General features: G+C 51.3%; 1 protein-coding gene across 1 annotated transcript; it reads left to right on the top strand.

The window, feature by feature from the left end:
• The first annotated feature begins 257 nt into the window (after positions 1 to 257).
• Positions 258 to 1,187, top strand: LOC110354720 (olfactory receptor 14A16-like). The gene has a single exon (XM_027447885.3). The coding sequence runs from the start codon at positions 258 to 260 to the stop codon at positions 1,185 to 1,187; it is 930 nt and encodes a 309-aa protein (XP_027303686.3).
• Positions 1,188 to 18,448: the final 17,261 nt, after the last annotated feature.

Genomic DNA, 18,448 nt, shown 5'->3' with positions numbered 1-18,448 from the left:
ATGTTCCTCTTCACCTCTTGCTGTAGGACAGGACTGACTCCTGCATTGCCGACAGTAGAGCCCCCTGTTCCAAGAGACAGCCTCAGGCAGAATGAATCAGGATGCATGAAAGGGATCTGCCAAATGTCTGCCACAAAGTACACAATATAGGCGATGATTTTAAATGAGAAACTGAATTTGTTTCCCTCTCATACATTTCTTGTACTTTATTCCTCTCATCCTCTTCTTTGTTCAGGATCACATCCCCAGAAAAGCAGATGTCCAACAGAAGCACCATCACTGAATTCTTGCTGCTGGCATTCACAGACATGCGCGAGCTGCAGCTCCTGCACTTCACGCTCTTCCTGGGCATCTACCTGGCTGCCCTCCTGGGCAACGGCCTCATCCTCAGCGCCGTAGCCTGCCACCACCGCCTCCACACCCCCATGTACTTCTTCCTCCTCAACCTCGCCCTCCTTGACCTGGGCTGCATCTCCACCACTCTGCCCAAAGCCATGGCCAATGCCCTCTGGGACACCAGGGCCATCTCCTATCAAGGATGTGCTGCTCAGGTCTTTTTCTTTCTCTTCTTTCTAGCAGCAGAGTACTCTATACTCACCGTCATGGCCTATGACCGCTACGTTGCCATCTGCAAGCCCCTGCACTACGGGAGCCTCCTGGGCAGCAGAGCTTGTGCCCAGATGGCAGCAGCTGCCTGGGGCAGTGGCTTTCTCAATGCTGTCCTGCACACAGCCAACACATTTTCCCTGCCCCTCTGCCAAGGCAATGCTGTGGACCAGTTCTTCTGTGAAATCCCCCAGATCCTCAAACTCTCCTGCTCAGATTCCTATCTCAGAGAAGTTTGGGCAATTCTGTTTAGCATTTTGTTAGCATTAGGTTGTTTTGGTTTTATTGCTCTGTCCTATGTGCAGATCTTCAGGGCAGTGCTGAGGATGCCTTCTTGTCAGGGCCGGCACAAAGCCTTTTCCACGTGTCTCCCTCACCTGGCCGTCGTCTCCCTGATGGTCAGCACTGCCATTTTTGCCTACCTGAAGCCCTCCTCCATCTCCTCCCCATCCCTGGACCTGGTGGTCACGCTTCTGTACACCGTGGTTCCTCCAGTAGCGAACCCCCTCATCTACAGCATGAGGAACCGGGAACTAAGGGATTCCGTCTGGACTCTACTTGAATACACACATCGTCAGTAAATTCACCTAAAATACTATGCATAATATTAGAAATCCAGGCTTTTCTAAGAAAGAAAATAGCATGATATCTTCTATTATTAAATGTCTGTATTATTATTTTCTCTTATTATTACACATTTGATTAAATATTATTCCTAGCCCCCTACAAGTCAATTATTTTTCTGTAGAAGATGGCTTCCTGTGTCGATAAACCTAATAAGAAAGCCATCAGGAATTCATGGCTCTGAGCTGCCATCTCTTCCTATCCCCTCTGGAGCTGGGGGAACAGCCCCAGCATGCAGGAGGGGCTCAGGGCCAAGAGCCCAGCTGCCACATGCAGGAGCAGCCCCACTTGTCCTTGGGGCTGCCCCTCACTGCCCGCTGGGCTCTGCCTCTCTGCTGCCTTCGGGTCGGGGCTGCTGCTTCCCTGGAGCCATGGCCATGGCCAGCAGCAGGACATGGCCTTTTCCCTGCTGCTCTCTTTTGGCTTCCACATTGTGCTTCTTTTTTTCTGTTGTCTCTACAGTGGCATCCCTGTGGCTGCAGGCAGCAGCAGGCACTGTGGAGCCCTGGGTCACAGCTGCTTCCCTGCTAGCACCACAGTAACAAGAAGGGCTGCTGAGAGCAAACCCAGAAGTCTGGACACCTCTTTGAAATGTGCTATCAGGAACACAGCCAAGGGGTTGCTCCCTGTTCTTCTCTATTCTGGGGGTTCGTCATAGAGTGAAGGACGCAGGATGAAAGTCTCAGGGTGGTCCCTGAGGAACCAAGGGCAGCACTCAGAGCTCCTGTTATGGCAGAACTTGCCTAAGGACATGACAGCTGATCTTAAACTTATCTGCATGGGACTACACCCCCTGCAGCAGGGTTGACAGCCAATGCCAACCTGGAGAGGAATCTGGAGCTGCCAGGAGAAGTCAGGGGATCTCCAGGGACAGGGTGCTCAGTGGGTAGTGATTAGAACCTCATAAAATGACCGTGCAAGGTAGTGTCTGGTAACAAACAAGGTGAATCTGAGGAGTGCATGGGCAACTCACACTGCTCAGGCTGGGTCAGCTGTCACTGCAGGTTCTCCTCCCAGCCTCTTGGTCTTTTTATACACCCCCTTTAAGTACTGAAAGGCCACAAAGATGTTACCCTGGAGCCTTCTTTTCTCCAGGTTGAACAGCCCCAGCTCTCTCAGCCTTTCTTCATATGAGACGTGCTCCAGCCCCTTGATCATTTTTTTGGCCCTCCTCTGGACCCATTCTAACAGATGCACATCCTTCCTCTGCTGGGTGTCCAAGTCCTGGATGCATCACTACAAGTGGGGCCTCGCAAGGGCAGAGGTCACTTCTGTCTCTGCACTTGATAGGGCAGCAGCAGGAACGTATCACAGAAAGGGACTGTGAGGTCACTTGTGTCTGGAGGGGACAGGTCAGCCTTGACTTCTCCCTGGGAGCTGCACTTTTGGGCTGACATCTGGCAGTGGCCCTGCTAGGCCAGCAGAAGGCACCTGCTTGGCATGCTGACTGGGGGATCCCCTCTGCCTCCAGACGCAGGAGGACCCAGGCAGAAAGAAGGCCCCAAGATGGGTTGTCCTGTCCCTTCTGCTTGAGTCCATGAGTAGGCAGCAGCAGGCACAAGGCTTGGCTGTGTGTAGCCAAGAAGCTGCAAGGCCAGCAGCAGGCCCCTGGCTTGGAAGCTGCTGCTGAGGTGACTTGTGTCTGGTTGGCTGAGAGGCCGCAAGGAGCCTGCTGGGTTGTGATGCCTACTTCAGGAGTGGTTTCCACCCTGATGGAGCTTTCTTTGGTAGTAGGAAAGAGCAGGAGAGAAAAAACTGCCACAAAATGCACCATGGAAGGTTGGCTCTTGTCACGAGGAGGAAGAAATATCCCTCAAAGGGTCCGTGCTGTGGTGCCCAAGGTCACCCAAAGAGTGTCTGTGCTCAGACCCTAGCTTTGTGTTTCAAGGAACAGCTGGTGAGCGTTGATGAGACACTGGTGAAATGATGGAAATGCCAGGATGAAAGCAAGGTGGTGAAAAGAGATAGGTGTCTGTAGACTTCAAGGAAATAGGGCTAAGTGTGATACAGCATAGAGGAAAAAGAGGTGGGTGGTGGCAAGAATGGAAGGACACAACAGCCCGGACATTTTTGTCCCTTTGTCTAGAGCTTATGAGGAGACACATTATACTCATTGCGATGGTCCATCATTGCTTCCTTGCTACCCTGTGAAGAGGCTGGGAGGTGTCTTACCAGTGTTTGTCTCATGGCATCACACTGCCCACCACACCCCACAGATTCCCAGGAAAAGCCCAGAGCCAGGCATGGGGTACAGGATTTCCCCGCCAGTAGCTGGTGGCAGGCCTTGGCCCTTCTGCTTCATCAAAGCAAACCAAAACTTTTCTCAGGACAGTGTTTTGCCTGTCTGCAATCATGGCCTCCAATTATCTACCCTAACAAGTCCCTGGGGAGGTTTTGTTAGTAAAAGCCCTCAGTGGGGCTCATTAATACTCCAAGTCACTTCAACTTGTCCTCCTGACTTTACTTTCTCTAGCAGTTGCATCACTCTCCTCTCAGTAGCTGAACTTCATAGACTCAGCACCAAAATGCTCCATGGAACTCATTAAAATGCAGAAACTCCTAACATCCCCTCTATAGTTTTATTCACGGCTTCAAGACTTGTAGAGCTAATTGTAGAGCTTTCACGATTTAGTTAAGGAGGAATAGCACATAATAAAAATCTTGTCTCATCTTAAAGGATGCATTGAGTTGACTTTTTTTTTGGGGAGCGTTATTCCCTAATTGATATTGATCCAGAGTGTCTCCCTTGGAGAAGTGCGTGGGGAGGAAAAGCAGACTCTATAGGTCTGACACTGCATGGACAACCTTGCTCGTCACCACCCCAGCCCTGCCATTTCTCTCATTGGCCACCTGGCGCTTGCTGCTTATTTCCTTACACTAGACTTCACTCAAGGCTGCAGCTGGATGCTACAGCCCCTTTGCAGCAGCTTCTACCTGCTTTCCTAAGAGATGTGGCTGTACACAGGTACAGAAGGGTCTTTGTTATTTCTAACCAAAGAAAATGAAATCATGCAGCAATTTTTAAAATAAAATAAAATAAAATGAAATAAAATGAAATAAAATAAAATAAAATAAAATAAAATAAAATAAAATAAAATAAAATAAAATAAAATAAAATAAAATAAAATAAAATAAAATAAAATAAAATAAAATAAAATAAAAACCTCTTCATCTTCTATTCCTTCTCTGAGGTTTACCTTCCCAAAAGATTGAATGTACAAGAAGTATTTTATACTGATAGATATGAAATTATGAACAATAGTGTTAGCATTGATCCATACCATATTATTTCAGTGACGAAGTATGAGGTTCTTGCTAAAAGAAAAAAAAATATGGATTGCTGATAGATGGGCAAGTTGGGCTACTTCTACCTCATGCTCAAAGCAGCAGCTGTGTTGGTGAGAGCAGTGTGAATGATCAAAGAGTAAGAGGAGGGAAAACCAGAACCATGGGAAGTGCATAGGTGCAGATAGCTGGAAAAGCTGCATTCAGCATTGTCTGTTTAATCAAAACTTGTGGATGTGCCTGGAAGATGAGGGAGCACATTGTGACAGACTATGAGAGGACAGTGCAACTACAGATGAACACCAGTATTTCTTCTCCTGCGATGAAAATACATCCTGAAATTTCACATTTCTACATGGTAGAAACTACACTGTGTGACATTCCATGGAAGGGATTAAATCATTTGAAGTGATGAGTAGTTGTTCTATTAGTTAAGTACTAATGAAGTTACTGGGTATTGACACAGAACTTTTCTGTCTGACCATAAGCAATCAGGGAAAACCACCAGAGACCTGGTTGTATTTGAAGTAGTTCCCTGGATTTGCAGCTATCAGAAAGGGCATGCAGGAGACCAGAGCCCTTTGGGGGATTCAGTTGGAGCCAGGTGGAGTTCCCAGGGTACCTCTGCTACTGGCATTGGTCTCCCTGCAACTACAGTCCAGCCCAGCACAGAAAACCTCTTCAAAGACAACACCCCTTCTTCAGTGGATTCCTGAGAGTGACCTGAAGTTGAAATGGCCATTGGGAACCCAAGATACTCTCCTTTGTTCCTAGTAGACAGCTGAGCATCCATTTACGTCCAGGGACATCTGCAGCAAATTCATGTTGCAAGATTCAAGAACAGGAAATTTCAAATAGCAAGGATATAACCCATCAGCTTGCTTCGCTTTGGGAATCCATCCCCTTCCAACTATGGGAATTACAGTGGAAAATGTGAGATGACCCATCAAGTCAATGCACAGAGTAATGGAAAGTCATAGGTATTGTGCAGGAGTGGCAGAAGGCAAAAGGCATTGCATTGGGACTCAGACTAATCAAGGAGACGTAATCCAGTTCATCTCTGAAATAAAGCAAACACTTTAAGAATTGTGAAGGCCACTGAATCATGGCCTAACATGAAGAAGGATGTACATCACTGCTGAAGGAACTTTTTGTGCCATCAAAAAAAACAAAGAAACACTACAACACCTAAGGGTAACGTGTCCCACCCAAGGCAGTCTCATCCCACAGGGCACCGGTGAGGAAGCTGACAGTCAAGGGACGCATTTGGGTGTGGACAGTGGGGACCAGCACAGACAAGGAGTCAAGGCAGTGGGCTGGGGGAGGCCAGCAGAAGCCGCCCAAGGGGTGGTGCTGCTAGTGAGGACACGTTTGTGGCAGCAGCCTGAGTGGGCAGCAGCTGTGCACAGTCGAGGGGAGGCCAGGAAGCGCATGGCAAGAGCGCTGCTGCCAGCAGAGCCAAGGCCGGGGCCGAGCCCAAGGGCAGAGGCAGGCCCAGGGCAGGGGGCTGCAAGGGCCATGCTGAGCTCCCTGCCCCTGTAGCAGCCGCCCTGGCCCTCGGCCTCCTCTCCCCTGCCCCTGCAGCTCTGGGCTCCCTTGGTGCAGCCCTGGCTCTGCAGCACCAAGCCCTGCTGGGAGCCCTCCCCTGCATGCTGCCACCACTCCCTGACGCTGCTGTTGCCCTCTGCCGGGCACTGCCCAGCCCAGTCCAGCCCCTGCCCACCTCTCCCCACCTCCCTGCCCTCTCCCCAGCCCAGTCCATCCCAGCCCAGCTAAGTAGCTCAGGGTGGGCTGGCCCCAGGGCACTGCGCACCGCAGGCTGCTACAGGGCTCTGAGCACGGCCACCACAGCCCCAGCCCCTCGCAAGGCACCGCAGCTGCTGGCACAAAGGCAGCTCTGGGCCTCCCCAGCACCCCCCCACTCAGGAGAAGGAGGTCCATGAAGCTGCAGGAGCCCTGCTCTCTTGCCTGGCAGATCCCCAGCACACAGTGCCTGTGCCCCACAGGGCCAGTCCCGCTCCCCAGGCCAGCACAAGAAGCCTGGCCCAGTCACAGAGCAGCTCCAGATTCATCTCCAGCATGCCATTTGCCATCAGACTCAGCAACTTCAGGATACTCCCAGGCCAGTCAAGGCCAATTATTGTTTGATGAGCCATGGCCATCCAAGAAGGGAGTTCCCAGTCCAGCACTACACTGAAATTCTGATCCACGGTGAAGCCCAGAGAAGTACGGGGACCGTTCATGCAGCAGTTCCTTGGATATATTCCTACCACCAGCTTCGGAAGAGCTGTGCAAAGAAAGACTGTCAGCAATATACATGGAGTCACAAGACTTAGACAAATGCAAGAGCACAAGAGAAAAATGCGGAAGCCAAAAAAGAGCAGCAGTGAAAAGGCCACGTCCTGCTGCTGGCCATGGCCATGGCTCCACGGAAGCAGCAGCCCCGACCCGAAGGCAGCAGAGAGGCAGAGCCCAGCGGGCAGGGAGGGGCAGCCCCAAGGGCCACCAGGGCTGCTCCTGCATGTGGCAGCTGGGCTTTTGGTCCTGAGCCCCTCCTGCGTGCTGGGGCTGCTCCCCCAGCTCCAGTTGACACGGGACCTCCGACCAGTGACATTCTGAATGTATTTCAGATGCCTTCCTTATTGTCTTTATTCACAGAGGAAACCTAGCTCTACAGGTACATGAGATGATTGTGTTACAGTAAATAAATTAACATACTGCAGGTTAAAAATTCCATTATTCAAATAAAAATTGTATTGAAAAAAATGTTAAAACATAATAATAAAAATTCTCCTGTCAGTTTCCCAAATAACTTATCAGTCCAATTAGTGTTTTTATTTACCATTATGTATTATGACAGTGGTAATAATGACCACATCACTGATGCTTAAGAAGCATGTATAAAAACAGTTTTAATGAAAGTATTCTTGAGCTCCTGGTTCCTAATGCTATAGATGAGAGGATTCGCTGCTGGTGGCACCACTGAGTACAGAACTGCCACCACCAGGTCCAGGGATGGAGAGGAGATAGAAGGGGGCTTCAGGTAGGCAACTGTGGCTGTGCTAACAAACAGGGAGACCACAGCGAGGTGAGGGAGGCACGTGGAAAAGGCTTTGTGCCTGCCCTGACAAGAGGGCATCCTCAGCACTGCCCTGAAGATCTCCACATAGGACACCACAATGAAAACAAAACAACCAAGGACTAAAGAAACACTAAACACAAGTGCCCCAGCTTCCCTGAGGTAGTAGTCTGAGCAGGAGAGCTTGAGGATCTGGGGGATTTCACAGAAGAACTGGTCCACAGCATTGCCTTCGCAGAGGGGCAGGGAAAATGTAGTGGCTGTGTGCAGAACAGCAGTGAGAAAGCCACTGCCCCAGGCAGCTGCTGCCATCTGGGCACAAGCTCTGTTGCCCAGGAGGCTCCCGTAGTGCAGGGGCTTGCAGATGGCAACGTAGCGGTCGTAGGCCATGACAGTGAGAAGGGAATACTCTGCTACAAACAAGAAAGCAACGAAAAAGAGTTGGGCAGCACATCCTTGATAGGAGATGGCCTTGTTGTCCCAGAGGGCATTGGCCATGGCTTTGGGCAGAGTGGTGGAGATGCAGCCCAGGTCGAGGAGGGCGAGGTTGAGGAGGAAGAAGTACATGGGGGTGTGGAGGTGGTGGTGGCAGGCTACGGCGCTGAGGATGAGGCCGTTGCCCAGGAGGGCAGCCAGGTAGATGCCCAGGAAGAGCGTGAAGTGCAGGAGCTGCAGCTCGCGTGTGTCTGCGAATGCCAGCAGGAGGAACTCGCTCACAGAGCTGATGTTGGGCATTCTCTGACATTGGACACAGTTGTCTGTTGAAGACAGAAGACAGAACAAAGTTAGAAGAGGCTTCTCTGAGGAAAACCTATTGCAAGTTTTGGACCAACCCCCTGCCTGAGACTCTCTTTGCCGGAGAACCTTTCCACACCTCCCTTACTTGAGCTTGCAGACGAGTCCTTCCTGCTGTTCATCAGGGGGAAGCAGGGATATGGGGGAAACTCTAGTTCAGTCCACTGATCGGGACATTGAAATTCGCAATGCTTTTTCAAACAATGCATCTCAATGCAGAACAGAGCTTCATATGCCACTGCTGAACACTGCTGTTCTCAGATGCCCTGTGTCAGCCCTCTGTGACCTGCAGGACCAGCCCACTCAAGTGTTTCCCTGAGAAGAAACAGCAGACAGCTGAGAGCAGAGAACCCCCAGTCCAAGTGCAGCCGGACAGAAACCTTACCTTGTCTGTGCGTTGTGAGCAAGTTCTCAGCTCTTCCCTCCTACTAGGAGGTGTAGACGTCCTTTCACTTATTGCACCTCATTGCAGCTTCCCACAGACAGCCATCAGGACGCAAGGCCATGGTGTTAGCACAGAGGTATCTTCTCCTTGGGGCACCTGGATAACACAAGGATGCCACGAGAGAGCTGCATCCTGCTGGAGAGCAGCCTAAAGACCAGGAGGATGCCCCACAGACAGAGCTGGATATCTGAAAGCTGGAGTGTCCCATATCCCAGCTGCACTCCTGCAGGGTCTGGAGGAGGCTTGGCCACTCTGCTCATGGCTGACCAGGGGTACCTGCTTTAGGGCACTCCACGGGGCTTCTGCCAGACTCCCTCACCTCGCAGGGCAACCCAGCAGGACTCTCAAAGCCTACTGCATTGCCCACTGCCCTCCCAGAAACAAGACCCAGCAGGAGACCCTTCCAGGACCTGCAGCTGCATGGCCCTGCAGCCAGACCCTTACCTTGTCAAGGGCTGTGCAGGTTTCTCCTGCAAGCAGCTCTCAGCATCCTCCCACTGCCAGCTGCCTTCAGTCCCTCTCTCCTTTTCTTTTCTCTGTCTGCCTCCGTGTCTCTTTCCTGCTGCGCTGTGCAGAGGAGCTGCTCCTGGGCACAGCTGTCTTTCTGCACCAGGGCCCTCTTGCCACGAGCTCTCTCTGTCCCACGAGCCCGGCCCAGCTCAGTAGCACAGCACCAGCCCAAGGCACTGCAATCACCCCTCTGGGGGCTTTGCTGATGAGCCCACAAACCTCAGGCACTCAGAGACAATTGAAGACATCTCTCCAGAAGTCCAAGTCAGAGGCAAGTTTCCTGCAGTGTCCCCCTGAGGGCCAGCACTGACACAGCCTCCCTTGGAGCTCGTTAGAGCAGAACCCTGGAGGCAGTGAGGACAAGGAGACAAAGGCAATGTGAAGGTGACACTGATGTGGAGGAAAATTGGATGTGTGTCACCAAGCACACGGGCCAAGCCTTGATTCCCTACTCAAGGAACCCTTCACACCTTGCTCAGGGTTCTTCCGGGGGCAGTAGGAGATGGGGATGTGAATTGCCAAGTGCAGGAGAACGGTACGACCCCTGCCTGGTTCATGGGTGGGTGAGGAGTTAATTAGGCTCTGTTGCTTTAGTGATTAGCTTTCTCCTCAAAGGCTTTAGTGGCAGAGACAACAGCCATAGCCATGGACACAAATATCTCACAAGGCAACATTATAGGATGCTGGCCTTGTTCCTGGTGAGCAGGCGCCACTGCTCATAGGGCATCCTTCGTGGTGCTCCTCCTCCGGGCCACTGCTCACGCAGCAGGCTCCCAGTCTGCCCTGATGTGTGGGGTTGCTCTTCCTCTGGTGCAGAGCTGGGTTCTTCTCCTTCTAAATGTCAAGAGGTTTCTGTAGGCAAAATCCTGCAGCTTCTCGAGGTTCTCCCACACTGATGCTCCATTCTGTCAGCTCTTCATGTCTGCAGGCAGACAGTTCAACCTTCCTGTGATTGTGCTGTCTCTGAGAAGACAGCACAGGAGCTGCAGGAAAGTTTGGATAATGCAGGTGTAATCAGTTGAATGGAATTGCAGCACAGTCACAGAAGGGTAGAGGATGGAAGGCTGCCAGGTCCCACATTTGCTGCACTTCCTTCTCATGCATGCTGTCAGTTTGTCTGGAGCTGTGTCCTGAGTGTTACAGGGCTGTGCAGGTCAAAATTAGGAGGGCCAAAGCCCAGGTGGAGCTCAGTCTGTCTATGACTCTCAAAGACAATAAACACTGCTTATAGAAATACTTTAAATAAAAGAGGAATAAGGAGAAACATAATTCTTTATTCGGGGTGGGGGAAATCTGGTAATGATCTAGAGACAAGATAAAGGCTGAGTTAATTAATTCCTTCTTTTCCTCTGACCCTAGCAGATGGACCAGTTGTTCCCCTGGACGTTTCTTCCCCTTCATGGCCAGAGCCAACATTCCAGGGCACGCTTCGTGGGTGTTTCTCCTCTCCTGCTTTTTCCTACTACCACAGAAATCTTCATCAAGGTGGAAACCACTCCTGAAGTAGGCATCCCAACACAGCAGGCTCCTTGCGGCCTGTCAGCCAACCAGACACAAGTCACCTCAGCAGCAGCTTCCAAGCCAGGGGCCTGCTGCTGGCCTTGCAGCTTCTTGTGGAGACACAGCCAAGCCTTGTGCCTGCTGCTGTGCAGTCCTGGACTTAAGCAGAAGGGACAGGACAACCCATCTGGGGGCCTTCTTTCTGTTTGGGTCCTCCTGGGTCTGGAGGCAGAGGGGATCCCCCAGTCAGCATGCCAGGCAGGTGCCTTCTGCTGGCCTAGCAGGGCCACTGCCAGATGTCAGCCCAAAAGTGCAGCTCCCAGGGAGAAGTCAAGGGTGGCCTGCCACCTCCAGACACAAGTGACCTCACAGTCCCTTTCCGTGACACGTTTTCCTGCTGCTGCCCTATGAAGTGCAGAGACAGAAGTGACCTCACAGTCACTGCCACAGTCACATTCCTGCTGCTGGGGCAGCAGATGCTGAGGCAGAGCTGAGCTCCTCAGAGCATTCCCACCCATCTCCTCCTTGTGGCCCACAAATGATCAGGTCACAGAATTTCACAGAATCACAGAATTGTCTAGGTTGGAAGAGAGCTCAAGATCATTGAGTCCAACCTCTGACCTAACGCTAACAGTCCCCACTAAACCATATCCCTAAGCTCTACATCTAAACGTCTTTTAAAGACTTCCAGGGATGGTGACTCCACCACCTCCCTGGGCAGCCTGTTCCAATGTCTAACAACCCTTTCGGTAAAGAAGTTCTTCCTAACATCCAGCCTAAAACTCCCCTGGCGCAACTTTAGCCCATTCCCCCTTGTCCTGTCACCAGGCACGTGGGAGAACAGGCCAACCCCCACCTCACTACAGCCTCCTTTAAGGTATCTGTAAAGGGCAATAAAGTCGCCCCTGAGCCTCCTCTTCTCCAGGCTGAACAAGCCCACCTCCTTCAGCCACTCCTCGTAGGACTTGTTCTCCAGACCCCTCACCAGCTTCGTCGCCCTTCTCTGGACCCGCTCAAGCACCTCGATGTCCTTCTTGTAGCGAGGGGCCCAAAACTGAACACAGTACTCGAGGTGCGGCCTCACCAGAACCGAGTACAGGGGGATGATCACCTCCCTAGCCCTGCTGGTCACACTGTTTCTGATACAAGCCAGGATGCCATCGGCCTTCTTGGCCACCTGAGCACACTGCTGGCTCATATTCAGCCGACTGTCCACCATCACTCCCAGGTCCTTCTCTGCCTGGCAGCTCTCCAACCACTCATCTCCCAGCCTGTAGCTCTGCTTGGGGTAATTGCGTCCCAGGTGCAGGACCCGGCACTTGGCCTTGTTAAACTTCATGCAGTTGACCTCAGCCCATCGGTGCAGCCTATCCAGATCCTCCTGCAGAGCTTTCCTACCCTTGAGCAGATCGACACACACACATAGCTTGGTGTCATCTGTAAACTTACTGAGGGTGCACTCAATGCCCTCGTCCAGATCATTGATGAAGATATTAAAGAGGACCGGCCCCAGCACCAAGCCCTGGGGGACGCCACAAGTGACTGGCCTCCAACTGGACTTGACTCCATTTACCACGACTCTTTGGGCCCGGCTATCCAACCAGTTTCTAACCAAACGAAGCATGCGCCAGTCCAAGTCAAGAGCAGCCAGTTTCTTGAGGAGAATGCTGTGGGAGACGGTGTCATTTCTTCTGCTTTGTCCTCCTGCTTCCAAGATGGCCCAACACTGGAGAGACCTGCCTCATGTTCTTCTTCCTCTTTTATTGTCTGGGTAGGGGTTTCCTACCATTCTAAAGAAAAACTGAGTTTCACACCCATTTTTTCCTCTTGCATGTAGAGTCAACAGATGCTGGCTTAGGTTCATTCTCTAGCCCAGTGACGTGTCCCATTGCAGGGGCTGGAGTGGCTGCAGGGCCCATCACAGGAGTTGTTCTGGCTGTGAGGCCTTTCATAGGAATTGGAGTGGCTGCAGTGTCTATTGCAGGTTTGGGAGCTGTTATAGGGCCTATTATAAGGATGTGTTTAACCTTAAGCCCGTTGCAGGAGCTGGAGTGCCTGTAGGGCCTGTTGCAGTGTTTGGAGTGGCTTTGGACAGGCTCTGGGCCTGTCAAAGGGGCTGGAGTGTGCCTGCAGGAAAAGTCACAGGGGTGGGAGAGGTGTGGACTGTAGCTTCATAAGCATAACTTAACCACCAGCATATTGCAGTGTTTTGTGTCTCTTTGGAATTGCCGGGGTGATGACACGCTTAAGCATTTCACAGTTTTGTTTAAGATTGCACTTGCTCAGAGGTGAAGTTCCAAAGCATTAGACATGTCCACTGCTGTAGGTGCCTGCCCAGATCTTCGAACTCTTCCTGCCACTCCTAGCTTTCCTGCTTCTGGACAGATCTCTGGATGGCACGTTTAAGTTGTTGTTTAAACTTAAACAAAACCTGAATGGCATTGAGGAGACCTAAAAATAGGAACATGCTGGTTTGACCATCGCAAGGATATTCAAAGCTTTGAAGAGCTATTGTAATTACCCTGGAGGAGAAGCATGAGGTGGAGGAGAAAGGGAGAGTGAAGAAGTGGGGAAAAGCATCCCCCTCCACCCTGCATAGATTTAATCCCTGAGGAGAAAAGGCAAAGACTTTAATTCTTCATAGTTTCCAAGAGATGAAGAGATGGTTCCTCAGGTATTGAGGGGTCAATAATTTGATCCTATCAGAAGTCAGTGTTATCCACTACAGCAAGGCAGTAACCTTAAACCAGCCCCCAGAACTGATAAACAGCATGACATGGAAGTTACTAATGTGCTATACAACACAGTTCTGAAAAGAAGCACAACAGACCCCAGATCAAAAAGATCAATATTGTGATCAGCAACTGTTAAACTCGTCTAATGCTTATAACAATTTATTTTTAAAACGTTGTGGTCAGATCTGGCATCTCAACCTCTGTGCTCCACGCTAGGCACCAAGAAGACTTGCTGTGGTTTGACCCTGCAGGCAGCTCAGCACTACAAATCTATTCATCCAATGGGACGGAGTAGAGAACTGAGAGGAAAAAAAAAAAAAAAAAGTTCATGCATTGAGATAAAGGCAATTTAATAGAACGCAAAAGGAATTATTATTATTACTATTATTATTGACACCAATCGACTAAGGTCATGACATTTTTGTGTTCATATCAAAAGACAGGAAAGGTGGTGGTGATTAATCAGAAATTGACAGAGCTGAGCATGACATAGATTGTATGGATTAAGTGCTGGATATTGTCTTAGTTTTGTCTGAGACAGAGTTATTTTTTCTTCCTAGTAGCTGGTATGGTGCTGTGTTTCAAATGTACAGAATCACAGAATAGTTCGGGTAGGAAAAGACCTTACAGATCACATAATTCCAACTCACCACCCATGGACAGGGACACCTTCCACTAGACCAGATTGATGAAAGTCCATCCAACCTGGCCTTGAATGCATCACAGGATGGGGCACAGATCTAATAGATCCATATCCTTACACAGGGAGCCCCAGAGCTGAATGCAGTCCTTGAGGTGTGGCCTCACCAGGGCCAAGTACAGAAGGACTATCACTTCCCTACATCTGTTGACCACAGTATCCTTGGTACAAGGCAGGCCTTCTTGGCCAACTTAGCACACTGATGGCTCATATTAGGCCGACTATCCACCAATATCCCCAGGTCCTTTTCCCCTGGGCAGCTGTCCAGCCACCCTTCCCACAGCATTGCATGGAGTTGTTGTGCCCCAAGTGCAGGACCCAGCACTTGGCCTTGTTGAACTTCATGCAGTTGGCCTCAGCCCATGGGTGCAGCAATCAACAAGACAGAAGTCACCTCATGAGCATTTTTAAAGAAATGGGCTGGCTGCTGCTCTTGCAGCTTCTTGGCAAGACACAGCCAAGCTATGAGCCTCCTGCTCTCCAGTCATGGACTCAAGCTGAAGGGACAAGATGACCCATATGGGGGCCTTCTTTCTGTCTGGGTTCTCCTGGGTCTGGAGGCAGAAGGGATCCCCCAGTCAGCATGCCAAGCAGGTGCTCTCTGCTGGCCTAGCAGGGCCACTGCCAGATGTCAGCCCAGAAGTTCAGATCCCAGGTCTATGTCAAGGGTGACCTGCCACCTACAGACAGAAGTGACCTCGCAGTCCCTTTCTGTGACATGTTCCTGCTGCTGCCCTATCCACTGCAGAGACAGAAGTGACCTCACAGTCCCTGCCACAGACACATTCCTGCTGCTGCGGCAGGAGATCCTGAGGTAGAGCTGACTTCTCTAGTCCCTTAGAGACAAGGGTTCACTTTTCTGGATTAGAAATTTAGCAGATGGGCTGTTCTGTTTAGGGTGTCAGGTCTGTGGTTAGGTTATGGGCAAACTTTGTGGAACAGTTTTTTGTTTTACATCTGACTAGAAGTCTAGGTTTAATGGAGCATGTTAATGCTAGTATTGAAGGCAGGGATTAGGGTGAGCCCAAGAGTAAAGGCAAGGGCAAAGGACTATGGGCTGAGTTTTGCTTCATGGAATACTTTGAGTTCAAGCATTAGAATAGGGGATTCTTGTCAGGGTGTTGGAGTGGCATTTAGGTTTAGGGATTACTCTTTAAAACTCTTCAAACGTGGGTTTTCTTTAAAACTGGTTACTCTTTAAAATTGGCTAACGGCCTTACATCAATGTTTTAATTCTGTGTTAAAGCAGCATCAACATTACCTGAAGCCTCTTACCTCTACGAAATTGTTGTAGAGGTTCACTCACCCTTCTCCCTCCCTCTCTAGGGATGTCCAGATCAGCCCCTGGCTTTGTGTTTCATGGATTACTGAGGGCAGATGGAGAGACATCAGTCAAGGCAGGGAGGTGCTCAGCGCAAGGTGAGAGCAAGGTGGGGAAGCAAGGTGGGTATCTAAGTCCTGCAGGGAAACAGGTGCAGACCTGACAGCATAGGACAGCGTGTGGTGGTTATGGTCAAGGATCTTTTGCAAGATGAAAGCCTTGACAGAGCCAACAGCTTTGTCTGCTGGGCTCTGGCTCTTGTCTCCGTCAGTGATGCCTATGAGGAGACACCTCATCCTTACAGCAGTAGGGCCTCGATGCCTCCTCATCCCCCTCCAGGAGCCTGGGAGATGTCCTCCTGTAGCCTTGTACTTGGCACTGCCCTTACCCACTGTGTATTGACCCAGGAAGAGCCCTAAACTCCGCTGGAGGGACAGCATCTCCCTTCCCAGAGGCTGGGGTCAGGGCCCGACTGTTGGACTTCATGGGACACATCAAGGTTTCCTCAGCATCAGGGCCACCTTTCCTGGGCCTTGGTCTCCCCGTCATCACTGCCTGCCCTTTTCTGCTCTAACAAGTCCATGGGGAGGCCTTGACAGTAATGTCCCTCAGTGGGACCGTTAGCACTGCGAGAGGCTTTGGAGTTTGCACCAGACTTGGACTACTTGAGAAGCTGCTTCAGCCACCCAGATCAAGCTCCTCTGCCAGGCACAGCATTGCTGGGGGCACTGCGTGCAGCTGGCATGGGGAGAGGAGAGAAGGGGTAGAGAGGTTCAGGGCAGCATAGGGTGGGGGGAAGGCAGGGGAGAGCTGGCAGAGGGAGAAATCTTCCCAGGCACCTCCCCATGGTAAGTCTCTGGGTGCAGGGCAATGCTGCTGCACACCCTGCGAGGATCTCCTGGAGCTGGCCCAGCCCTCAGCTGATGGGAGCTGTCAGGAGGACGCTCGGTGTCGGAGTTGAAGGGCATGCAGGGCTTGTGTGCTGCAGGGTCAGCATGCAGGGAGCGAGGGCTCCCTTCTCTTGGCGCCGGATGCAGGCTGTGAAGCCGGGGATGCAGGCAGGGGTGGCCAGGGCTGTGGTGCAGAGCAGGGTCCCTGCTGTGCCCCAGAGGCTGTGTGCCGCGGCAGGGCCTCTGCCACCTGCCAGGCTCAGCACTCAGCCTGCCCGGGGAGCTGCCCAGGGGCTGCAGGGAGAAGCTGCAGGTGGAAGGAGCCCCCCTGGTACCGCAGGGCAGGACAGGGCAGGGTCCTGCTGCTGCCCAGAGCCTGCTGCCTGGGGCAGGCTGCTCACAGCCCCACACCTCCCCAGGGCACTGCACTGCAGAACTGCCTGGCAAGAGCTACCTGAAGGCAGTGCACTTTTTAGAATCTGCTTCATTTTCCTGCCCATGTGCTGAGGCAGAAGGATGGTAATGGAGTAGGAGCATCTGTAGTAGAGACTAAGGCTTCTTGAGCATTGCTGTTGCTCTGAGGCACCTCACACACCTCAGCATACAGACATTACTGGCATTAGCTTTGTTGTTTCTTAGGGAATTATTTGACCTTTTCCATTCCTGCAGACAGGGAGATGTCTTTTGCATGTGGCTATCTTGGCTCCCTTGCTCAGAGGCAATAAATATGTTACAGCAGCTCCATCACTTAGTTCCTCCTTCTGGCATTTATAGACACATGTGAGCTACAGCTCCTGCAATTTGGGCTCTTTCTGGGCATCTACCTGGCTGCCCTCCTGGGCAATAGCCTCATCCTCACAATTGTAGTCTCACACACCTCCACATACAGAGAGTACCGGCATCACTTTTGTTGTTTCTTAGGGAATTATTTGACCTTCTCCTCACGTCCCACCAACAGGGACATGTCCCTGGCCTGTGCACTTCTCAGATCACTGCAGATTTCCTTTTACCTGTTGCTGTAGACCAGGACTGACTGCTGCAGAGCCCACAGCACAGCCCCCTGCTTCTTGTGGCACCCTCAGAGCACCAAGCAGAGGTAAGCCAAGCAGCTGCAGAAAGCTCTTCCTGTGAAAGGAATGGGAAAGAATGTGTTCTGTGTGACTGTTCTATGAGACGTACAAAGTATTTTGGTCAGAGAAGTCCTTACATTTTACAATGTCATTTCTTCTTCTGGACAGACTACGTTGCCCAGGGGCAATAAATGTGTAACAGCAGCTCCATCACCGAGTTACTCCCGCTGGCATTCGCAGGACCCCATGCTCAGAATGAGCAAATGCCCAACAGCAGCTCTGTGAGCGAGTTCCTCCTGCTGGCATTTGCAGATACGCGCGAGCTGCAGCTCCTGCACTTCGCGCTCTTCCTGGGCATCAACCTGGCTGCCCTCCTGGGCAACGGACTCATCCTCACTGCTGTAACCTGTGACCACCGCCTGCACACCCCCATGTACTTCTTCCTCCTCAACCTCGCCCTCCTCGATCTGGGCTCCATCTCCACTTCTGTCCCCAAAGCCATGGCCAATTTCCTCTGGGATGCCAGGGTCATTTCCTACCCAGGATGTGCTGCACAGGTCTTTTTGCTAGTCTTCCTGATTTCATCAGAACTATCTCTTCTCACCGTCATGGCTTACGACCGTTACATCGCCATCTGTCAGCCCCTGTACTACAGGACCCTCCTGAGCAGCAGAGCCTGTGCCAACATGGCAGCAGCTGCCTGGGGCAGTGGCTTTCTCCATGCTGTGCTGCATACTGCCAATACATTTTCACTGCCTCTCTGCAATGGCAATACCCTCAACCAGTTCTTCTGTGAAATCCCCCAGATCCTCAAGCTCTCCTGCTCAGACTCCTACATAAGGGAAGTTCAACTTTGTACGGTTACTGCTTTTCTATTTGGGGGTTGTT

Source organism: Anas platyrhynchos, chromosome 31, assembly GCF_047663525.1.
Source record: "Anas platyrhynchos isolate ZD024472 breed Pekin duck chromosome 31, IASCAAS_PekinDuck_T2T, whole genome shotgun sequence".
NCBI classification, from domain to species: Eukaryota; Metazoa; Chordata; class Aves; order Anseriformes; family Anatidae; genus Anas; species Anas platyrhynchos.
Note: the sequence above shows the minus strand (reverse complement) of the source record. Positions and strands in the feature narration are given on the sequence as shown.